Source organism: Caretta caretta, chromosome 6 (assembly GCF_965140235.1).
Source record: "Caretta caretta isolate rCarCar2 chromosome 6, rCarCar1.hap1, whole genome shotgun sequence".
Lineage (NCBI taxonomy): Eukaryota > Metazoa > Chordata > Testudines > Cheloniidae > Caretta > Caretta caretta.
This window is the reverse complement of record NC_134211.1, coordinates 93,001,081-93,011,606: the sequence shown is the minus strand read 5'-3', so window position 1 is coordinate 93,011,606 and position 10,526 is coordinate 93,001,081. Positions and strand designations below refer to the sequence as shown.

General features: G+C 42.1%; 1 protein-coding gene across 44 annotated transcripts in view; it reads right to left on the bottom strand.

The window, feature by feature from the left end:
• Window positions 1–4,082: 4,082 nt before the first annotated feature.
• Window positions 4,083–10,526, bottom strand: part of NRXN3 (neurexin 3) — a 1,412,371-nt gene continuing 1,405,927 nt past the window's right edge. For 21 of the 44 annotated variants that reach the window (XM_048852512.2, XM_048852513.2, XM_075129811.1 and 18 more), the window contains one exon: window positions 4,083–7,041. In XM_048852512.2, coding sequence (XP_048708469.1) covers window positions 6,740–7,041 — 302 coding nt within the window. In that variant the 3' untranslated portion in view covers window positions 4,083–6,739. Of the gene's footprint in view, window positions 7,666–10,526 lie in introns of all 44 variants that reach the window. The other 23 variants (XM_048852498.2, XM_048852499.2, XM_048852503.2 and 20 more) reach the window with 3 other exon arrangements.

Genomic DNA, 10,526 nt, shown 5'->3' with positions numbered 1-10,526 from the left:
CTCAGCATTGAGTTTTCAGGAAGTCCCCAAGCCCCATTAATAATTGCCTTTATAGTGCTTTTAATCTTTAGTAGTACACTTTACTTTGTTTCATCCAAATTTTCCTCTTGGGGAGAGGGGAACTTTCAGCTCTCCAGCCAGGGCTTTATCCAGGGCAACCTACACATAACTCCTGGGTACACTAGAGTTTTTAAAATGTGATCAGCCAACTCTATCCCGTCCCTGATGCTGGACCTAACACACCAGGTCATTTGGGAAAGGCATGTGTAGGGTTCCCAAAAGGTCCTGGCAGGATTTTGTCTGGCACAGGGCAGGAGGGTCCTCTTACCTGATCAGCCTCAAAGGAGATGTTGGGCTCAAAGAGTAAGTCTGCCAGCTGGAAATCGAAGGAGTAAGACATTGGTGCCAAAAAAAGCGCTTTATCAAATGAGACTCAGAGGAAACAGGCACAGAGGACACAGACACCCCTTCACCACCAATGAAAGATCTGGTTTGTTAACAAACCGGGAACCCACTTCTCCGGTCATGTCTCTGTCCCAACACCAATTCCATGGAGGCTGCTACTTCCTTACAGCAGCAGTAACTGCCCTGGTCCTTGTGTGTGTAAAGAAGGGGCTCAGAGATCTGCAGAGGACTATCTGAGAGGGCCTAACTACCCTGGCTGTCATTGAGAGGTTCCAAACCTTGCTCCACAGAATGACTGCAGAGCTACTTTGCGGCTGCTTGTTCACTGGCTCAAGCTAGCTTGGCCTAGTGAGTAATACTTTTAAAAAATCACCTTAAGGAAGGGATTTAGCCCCATGTGAACTATGTATACTAAAGCCTATTTTGTCTTTGTGTGGTGAAATAAACATCATTCAAGTGTGTTAGCGGAGAAGGCACTCCACGCTACAGACAATGGCTCTAAGTCTTTATTTGCACTTTTGATTAGCGTAAATAAAGAATAACATCCTGAAGTCAGTTTAAACTGGTGTAAAACCTGTGTGAGTGAAAGGAGACCCGCCCCCCGCCCATAGCCTCTACTGCTGCATAATTTACCATAGGAAAAGCTGAATAATGGAAACACTGTACAAATTGTTGACTAAACAAAAATGACTAAACTATTAAAAATTGTAGACTACAGCCTTGAGCAACTTCATCTGTAAATTCGCTGGGCTACATTCTAAACTCTTTACACAGGCCACACAGTTTGCAGTGGCATGGCTATTATACCTGCACAAATAAGAGAGCCTTTCTGTTTCTTCATAAACTCTGCTGCTGGTAGAAAGACAATGTAAGTAGACGCACAAGGAAAGGAGGAAGTGCGGAACATGTTGGGACAGAAGACAGTGAGATGACCATCCAGGGTGCTAGAGGAAAGCCCAAAAGGATGATTTTTCCACATGCAGGATGGTCCCTCCCTACAGGAAAGACACATTTTTTGGGTGATGAGAGAATGTTGCATCTCTTGGGGAGCTTATTATGTGAGGAAGAGGAAAATAAGCAAGAGACAGGCACAGATATAGACTCTATTTTAAGCTACCATCAGGCGTCTCAGATGGCACTCATGGCTGCAATACCGCACCCCCACCTTGTCACTTGTGTTGCCCACAACCCAGCTAGGTTCCCATGCATTCCTGCTGAGCAGCAGGCAGGCATCAAGGTTTCCTCTGCAGTGAATTCCCCTGTGGCACTGGATCTGTAGGCCACAGCTCTGCCTCTCCTCTCGCTGCTCCTTTCAAATCAGCAATAGAGAAGACAACAGCGACTGAAGGAGGTGGTGGCCAGAGGCGCATGAGATGAGCAATTGCTTTGCTGCCTTGTTGGGCCTGTGCTTCCCCAGCTCACCCTCAGCGAGAGGCGAGGCAGAGACTTGCTGAAGTGGGTGGGAAATGTCATATGTGGAGCCACACAAATCATGCCAGCTACGGCTGTTATAAGGGATGATGGCCCAACCCGCTGGTGAGCGGTTCTCCAGAGCTGCAGCGCCACGAGGACAGAAAGCGCTGCCCTGGCTGAGACAGACTGTGCTCCAGTGTCAACACATCTCAGGGATTTAATGCAACTGGGGTGCTTTTTGCCCCTGCTGGAGCCAGTCTGGGGAAGCAACTTCCTTTGTGTGATTTTTTTTTTTTTGGAGGGCCAGGGTGGCAGGGAACCTTTCTGCCTGGCAGTTTTCCACACATCTCCATCATCTGGGGTAGAACAGCTGCTGCAGGAGGCAGGTAGAGCACCCCTCCCTGCCCCTGCCCCCATGGCACTGACAGACGTTTTTGGCTATGGGAAAGGGTAAAAGAGGAAGCAGCCCATACTGTTTTCACACAAGGTAAAGTGGGAGCCAACAGAGCCCAGCAGTTCAGGGCATCTTTGCTCCCAACCCTCTTGTGAGAAATGGGATGGCTCCTCTCTCTTCCTCCCCCCACCACTGTTGGGTAATGCTGCAACACCAGACCCAGGAAGGGAGGGAGGAGAACCACCATGAAGCTGCCCTTCCACTACCCCAAGATGGGGGAGGGTGGAAGAGCCCCTGGAACTGGTCCACCTCCCTCCCTCGTCCCCCAGCTTGGGTTGGGGTGAAGAACCTCCACAGCTGCAGAAGCAGAGGTGTGCTGGGGAGGCATGGGCATATGTGGGCCAAAGAGGGTTCAGAGTGGTTGTGGGGGCTGGGCAAGTGGAGTTGATATAAGGGCTGGGGTCACAAAATTAATTCATTTGGAGCAGGATCACAAAATTAATTGCTTAGTGCCTCCATTAACCCAGGGTGAAATCCACATGTAGAAGGCCCATCCCCTCCTGACGCATTACTGAATAAGATCCCCATAATTTGGACAACTGATTTGAATGAGAATTAAGTCTGAATTAAAAATGAGAAAGGACTACAGGTTCAGACCTTTGTTGATGGTAGAATCTGTCCCCACTGGGCCCTTTGGTTCCAAAACTCTACAGCTTTGAGCTCAATGGCAGCATCCATTATATACCAGTAAAAGAAAACTAATTACATACTCTCCGCAGGCTTCTTGCCATTAGGGAAGGGGTCGTCACATCGTCACAGCACCATCTGGGCAGGAAATTTAACAATAGCTTTGAGTTTTTAAGTGCCATGGCATATAGCTGCTATAACAATTTGATTAAAGGAAAAACCTCAGTGGTTAGCAATAAGGCCTTCAATAGTTAAATAAATATCATTTAATATTATTGATATTTTATAAGCTGAATTTTCCAAATTCCTGTCAGCATTTCTCTATCTTCTTATCTTGGATTGGGGCAAATGCTCTCTTTGGGAGAGCTGCAGTTGTAGCAATGCTTTGTAGCCTCACTCTGTTCTGGTGATACAAAGGAATGATTCATGAATGCAGTTTCCATTTGGATATGTAGGAAAGCAGGTTCCTGTTGAAAGGTTATGTTCTACTAAGCCATATTTAAAATGTAGGTAATTGCCCACTGATTAAAGTGCTTGACAATGAAACCAGACTATAACGAGGGGGTGGGGGAAATGTACCTTACAACAACTTGAAAGGCATCAGTTTATCATGTACTCACATGGGGCTCTACATTCCTTGAGTTGCTACATCATCAGATAGTCAAAACAGGTTCTTATTTGACCTAGCTTCCAAAGGTCCTAGCCCTGCGGACACTTGAAACTAGACTAGACAGAGCATCAGAAAATCTGCTGTAGAGCAAAGGATTAAATAATCTGACAGGTCTTAACCTGCTCTGATTTCTATGCATCAAATCCTAAGGTCCTTACTCACCAAAACTGCCATGGGAGTAAAGGACTAAGTTAAAAACGACATAATGACTCAGGGTTTGGCCCATAACTGTTAATTTTTCTTTAAAACAATTTTTGTTCTAGCAGTTTGCCTTTCCTTGTGACTATGAATAATAATTAGGGGCCCGATCCTGTGAAGTCTGACTCTCCCACGTATCCCCACTGACTTCAGTTGGGCTACTTATTTGACTATGGGCTAGTTAGGTTGGCTGGACTGAGCCCCACAATACCTTCCGCACTATGCTATTTTGCTGTTACCATGCTCATCTCACCTACAGAACATTAGAGTGTCTCTTGAGTCTTTTGGAAATAAAAGGACAGCAACATCCAAGGCTTTGGGAAGAACATTTTATTGCTAAGCATATCCTTGAACAAAAATGCAAATAAGAAAAAAGAAAAGAAAAGAAAGAAAGAAAGAAAGAAAGAAAGAAAGAAGGGGGGAAAAAGCAGTAACGTCACAATAATTCAAATGAATAGCCTTAAGGTTCTGTGCATAAAACAACAGGGGTATGGTAGAAGCCCACATACAGAAATGCACATGTTCCCAAAAAACTGTTGAATAGAAACTTACACAAAAAAAGTAACAGAAAAGAAGGTGGGATTTTTTTTTCTTAAAAAAAATGGGGGGTGGGGGTTAAAAAAAAGAAAGAAAGAAAGCAAGAAATCATTTCACAAGACTCCAAGAACAGCAATCTTTTACAGACATTGAGAAATAATCAACTTCAGATAGGTTCGGCCACTTAAGTTGTCTACAATCGTGCTTTCATACCTTTTTAAAACTTGTCTTTTTTTTCTTTTTTAGTATTTAAAAAAAAATCAAAACAAAAAATAAACCACCCAAAAAACAACCTCACACACACACACACACACACACACACACACACACACTGAAAAGCTGTTAACTGCAAAAGCCTCATCTCTAACATGAGAAGGCTGCTTTTTATTTTGTTCCCATGTGCGTGTGTGCGTTTGATGACACTTTTCTTCAAAGTCAAATATTCATGCGAATTATAAACACCAGCAAGAGTAGATTGCTAAATCTAAACAGCTGATTAGTTTTCATCTGTACACAGAGAAATTGTACATTTCTGATACTCCAGAGTCCTCAATTCATTTTGTGTTTGTTTTTCTTTTTGCCTCTCTCCCCCTCTCTTTTGCTTTTTGCACATGACAGTCATGGCCATGAAACCACTTGGTTATTGTTCTGTACAGTAAGTTACTTCCTTTCACATAATTGGGGAAAAATAAAAACCAAAACAACCAAGATTAATTAAATCAACTAAAAACAAACAAAAAAAGCCAAGTTTAACCATAAAACATTATATACCTCAGGGTAATCTAGAAATTACACTAGCAAAAAAAGTAGTAAAATATGTAAACAAAATCTGAGAATTTTTTTTTATCCTTTTGACACAGCTAACTGTGACAAAGCTAAAACACACACTCTCTTCACATTTTTATGGTTTGCTTTTTGTTGATATTATTAAAATGTTTTTCTTCTAAAACAACATTCTCATTCCATGTAAACACCTTTTCCAGTCGTCCCATCGAACATATGGTGATAAATATATCTGTGTGTATATATATATATATATATATATTTATATATATAATACTATTATTAACTCCTTTTATTATTTTTTGTGTCACAGCAGCTTTATTAATTTCTTTTCTGTTATATAAAAGAGAGCGTAAAGGGAGAATAGGGCAAATGGAAAGACAGAGATAGTCAGAAATGTCAAGCTACAAAATTAAAATATTACATATGAAAAAATCTTCATGTCAAAAAAAACCCTATGAATTTTGCACTTGTTCGCAGCATGTGTTTGGCTTGTGTGATGTTTATGGTTCTTGTCAAAGGTTGAACTCCAGTATTGTCTTTCTGACCTCTTTATTCAACCGCTTTATTATTAATTTTTTTGCATGCATTGCAATCAGTCACAGAACCAGAACCCAAAGAAAAGGCTCCCTTAGTTTAGCATTGTATATCTAGCTCAGAATAGTTGATCACTTTTGTTTTGCTTTCTCTCCCCCACCCCCTCTTTAGCCATAGTTTGGCTGTTCTAATGCATACTCAATGGTCTTGTCAAATAAAGCCAATGGCCTCAATCAAACCAGACTGTTCATGAGTTCAGTTGCAAATACTGGAGCCAAATCTAAGGGGACTAGTTTTCCATGAGAATCATCTTCATCATCACCCATTACACACTTTCACTGTGCTATTAGCAAATAACTTACTGTAGACAACGGATTCTAGAGAACACACAACCAGATATGTAGAGTGAACACCATGGGTACCTTTTGAGTTCATATATGGCAATAGTCTCTTTATTTATTAGGTGGGTTCCTCCCCCAACTCCCCAGACTTCTTCTTGACTCATGTCCTGGTTCATTCTCTTCTCCCCACCCCCCTAAAACAGGCAAAGAAAACCAAAGAAAACCAAACAAAAACCAACAAGCCCCCAAACCATTTATTCCCCACCCCCCCGCTCAGATCTCGAAAAATTATACATAAGCTGGACATGGCCAGATCAGTTTGTTTGATTTTTTTGTTTGTTTGTTTAAAATGTTTATGCATTTTTTCTTTTTCTTTCTTTCTTTTTTTTTTAATAAGTAAACTGAAAAATGATCGATACAGTCAAAGATCACGAACATCATTAAGACTCACTTGGAGATATGAAACAAGTAAGCCGTGAATCTTCTACCTTTTGCGGAAAGTTCAGCGAAGAGGAGATGTGGAGACTTCCAAGTCCACCAGCATGGTAGAGCTGCGTGTGCCATCTCCAGAACGCTAAGTGTGCTTTATAATACAGTAGGGCAGAGTTTGCTGACTCCAAGCGATGACTGAGACGTTAACAGTCACAGCTGAATTTTTTTCCCAATTTTTTTTCCCACAAACTGTAGCTCCCAATCTCGTTAGCTGTAACGGCTCTGATATTTCAGTTAAATCTCATTAAGTATGTATATATTTATATATAAATAAGTATATTTTTACACATAATACTCTTTGTCCTTGTTTTTCTGTTTCTTGTGGCCGCTCTTTGTGCTCTGCTGCTTCTCCTTCACGAGCGTGCCATTGCTCTGGGCTGAGTTGCTGATGTAGTTCCGCGTCTCATCCACCTGATAGGACCCCTCGTCCCTGTTCCTGTACTTGTACATGGCGTACAGGAGGATCAGGATGCAGAGGGCAGCAGCAGCCACAATACCGACGACCATCCCCGTTGTGCTGCTCGACTCGCGGACCACCTCTGAGGCCCCCGGAACCCGTCTGATTCCTGGCTCCGTGGGGTTTGCTGTGGGCACATTACGGAACATGGGGGAAGTTATTAGCGGGCTCTTCAGCTTTGTGCTGTCTAGCTCATAGGCAGTGGGCAACGGAAGCAAGACTATGTCAGGCTGGGGTTTGAGCTCACGGTTATTCATTTTGCCAGCAGGCAATTTGGGTACCATCCCAGTCGAGGACGAAGCTGTGGAGCGGATCAGCTCAGGGGACAAAGCCGTGGTAGTAGTCCTACCAGTTTCGGAGACTTTGTTAGGTCTAAAGTCCTTGGATTCCCACTTAGGTGCATGTGCTTTGTAGCCACCTTCGAAGACTGAAGTGGAAAGACTCTTATCTGTTACCAAGGAGAAGGTGGTGTAAAAATCTTCATCATCAGTAGGGGGTAGGTTAGAGTCAAAGGTTTCCCCTGAGCCATACCCAGATATCACCAAGCCATCATCATCACAACCATCGCTGCCTTGGTCCGACAAGCAAGGTAACCCCGCCTCAGAGGTCATGGACAGGGAATCTTTGGTGGTCTCAATAATGGTGAGGAGGGGGCGAAAGGTAGGGGGGAGTGTAATGAAAGGTGCACGAGTAGCAATAGGAGGGATATCTAAAGGGTCTTCTACAAGTAGAGGGATAACTAATTCACCTCCTGGGATTGAAAAGAAAAAACAGAAGATTAGTAAATATTCATGACACAGTGCATCATGTTCAATTCACTGAGCTCAAAGGTGGTGAAGGACTGTTATGAAGAAGTGTCATGGAGGCAGATTTCCTGCCCCTATCCACACCATCAACATACTTTTTCAGGGTTCTAGGAAGCTTTCTGCCCAACCCTGCTTTTGAGATAGGTGAATTGGCCATTCCAATTCCTCTCTATTTTAATCTCTCCTAGGTATGTTCAAGTGAGAGAATTTGAAATCCTAGGGACCAAAGGGTTTGGGGTCCGGAAGATACTCTCAAGTGACTGCAGAATTCAAACTTGGCATGGTTCCATTTTCTTATGTCTTTTAGTATATGGGAAAAGAATACTTAATTGTGGAATTACTCCAAACCTCCATACAGTACTGGTCTCTTGGGTTGGATTTTGCTGCTGAAGCATGCTGATTTTACCAGTTTTTCCTCTGATCTTTCTTGTCACTGGTATTTCTTCTCTGCCATTTGAGTTCCACAGCAACTTCCAAACAATTCCCAGTTCAACCTTTTCTTCTTGTTTGTCCGTCCTGTTTTTTAAATTGTGTGAGTGAATGAAGTGCGCATGAAAGGTAGGGATGGACTGTTGTGGTTGGAACTAGATGTGGTGCAAGAGGGCACAGAGAGCTCCTCAATGCATGGTTGTCTTTTTGATCTTCAATACCCTCTGCTACTCTAGCCCTTTCCCTCTCCCTGCCCCTTCTCAGCTCTGCTAACACACCCTGCTATTGATCTGCAATACTCCTTGTTGTTTCAGTGCTGTGCTTTAAGGGACACTGACAATCCTGGTTGATTGTGCCAAACTGTGTTGTGGTTTAATGAAATGGATAAATAAGAAATAGGATGACCTAAATCAGGATTTGAGCCCAGGCCACGAAAGTGAGGAGTAATCTCCATCCTGCACTTTCTGGTATTTCTTTCTGTGCTGCTGGTTGTGATGAATGTTACTTTTTCTCTAGTGTGGCAGACAGCTTTCTGTGAAGCAGGTACTAAATGAGAAAATCTCATAATCTGCTGTCTGGGAGTGCTTGTGCTGTGAACAACCAGCAGCCATTCCTCACTTTCTCCATACCCAAGCTCATTATCTCTGTGAATAAGAGATCCAAGGTCATTTCAGAACCTGGGTATCTCAGCACCACTGTGGTGCTTGCAAGCAATGAGGCCTCCTAAGATTTTTTGTTTTATCAGGGTAGAGGCTTGAGTCACACTTTCACTGTAATGTGACTCTATTTTCAGGCTCAGGAGGCTATCAGTCCACTTGTCTTTTATGTGGGTATGGAAGCATAATGGATTACTCGCATGTATGGTCAGGTCACACAGTCTTGTGCTTAAGTTTAGCGTTCTATCTTTTTTTTTAACTGAGTCATGTTGCCTTTGCATGTAAATTTTGCTTTTAGTTATAATTTTGTTAGGCATTTAAGCTAATTGGGCTGTATCCTGAGATCCTAAGGTAAACCATCTTTTGAGTAATCATTTACATCAGTGTAAAGCGAGTGCCTACTTGTGTAAAATGTTACCACTAGTGTAAGTGGAGAATTCTGAGGATTTAGTATTATTTTACTCACATTTTGCACAAGTATATATGGCTACAGAAAGTGCAAGGCAATAGAGAATCAGACTGAGTAAAAAACTCTGGCTTTGACTTAATTCATTAGTGTTAATTAATTGTCTTTCACCCAAGTGACTGTTGAATGGCGTTAGGATCAAAAATTCTGCTATCTGCTATTCTGCTATCTGCACTGTGATGCTCTATTGTATTTTCTGCATTTGTTTCACACTGAATTTCCATTGGCAGTTCCACTGCCAATGGTAGCTCTACAAAACATATGTCACCATATGCTACTGATCAGAGAATATGATTTTGTCCTAAATCTTGTTTGATGGGTGCTTGCAGGTTTACCATCAATTCAATCCAAATTTACTTGGGCAGCAGTCATTTTTAACCACCAATTGGAGTGTACAAATGTAGTTTCAGTGCCTTTAAAATGTACCGCCTTCAGTATTTCAAATCGGATAGCAACAGTGGCATATGGTTATTCGTATCCTTCAGTAGAGGTAAAATGCTGGTACCACTGAAGTCAATCGAAACCTTAATGTTTACTTAAGTGGCACTAGAAATTAGCCCCAAATAAGAATCCATTATTTTACTTAGCCTCTTAATATACTCGTGGAACAAAGCTCGTTCTAATGTATGAAATGAAAATGGCAATTTGGAGATGTCATTTCATTTTCTGAGCTTCCAGGTAATGTTCCTGCCACCTCTGTTACTGAACAAAGAAGGGAAAAATTGAATATTATGTGTCTAAAATAATCCCACAGGATTTCTTCAAATTGTATCTGTTCAGTACAAACATGGGAAAGGCAAAGAGCATCATTACGCTGCAGTTTGCCAAACGACTACATTGCATTTTGTGAACCTGTGATTCCGGTCTGCTCCTTGTGAAATAATATCAGGCACTTGTCCTGTTCCTGTTTATGCGACTGTTTCAGAAGTTTGTTTTCTGTCCATTGTTAGCGTGGGGCATGGATAATCCATATTATCACATGGTCTCAAAACAAACTTGAACGAGGGCCTTCAGGAAAAGATCATCTATCAGAATAAGTTCCATGGACTAGATAAGAGTGAATAAAATAATGGAATTTTCAGCCAAATATGAATTGAGCTGTCTGTTGAGTGGGGAATTGAAGTCCCTGAAAGTCATCTGAGGTCTGTTGAGTGGCTGATAGTGATTTTGAGATCAATTCATCCACCATTATAAAATAGCATTCATCTGCAATTTTAGTGCACCATCTGTGACATACAACTGGAGTCTGAAGTTT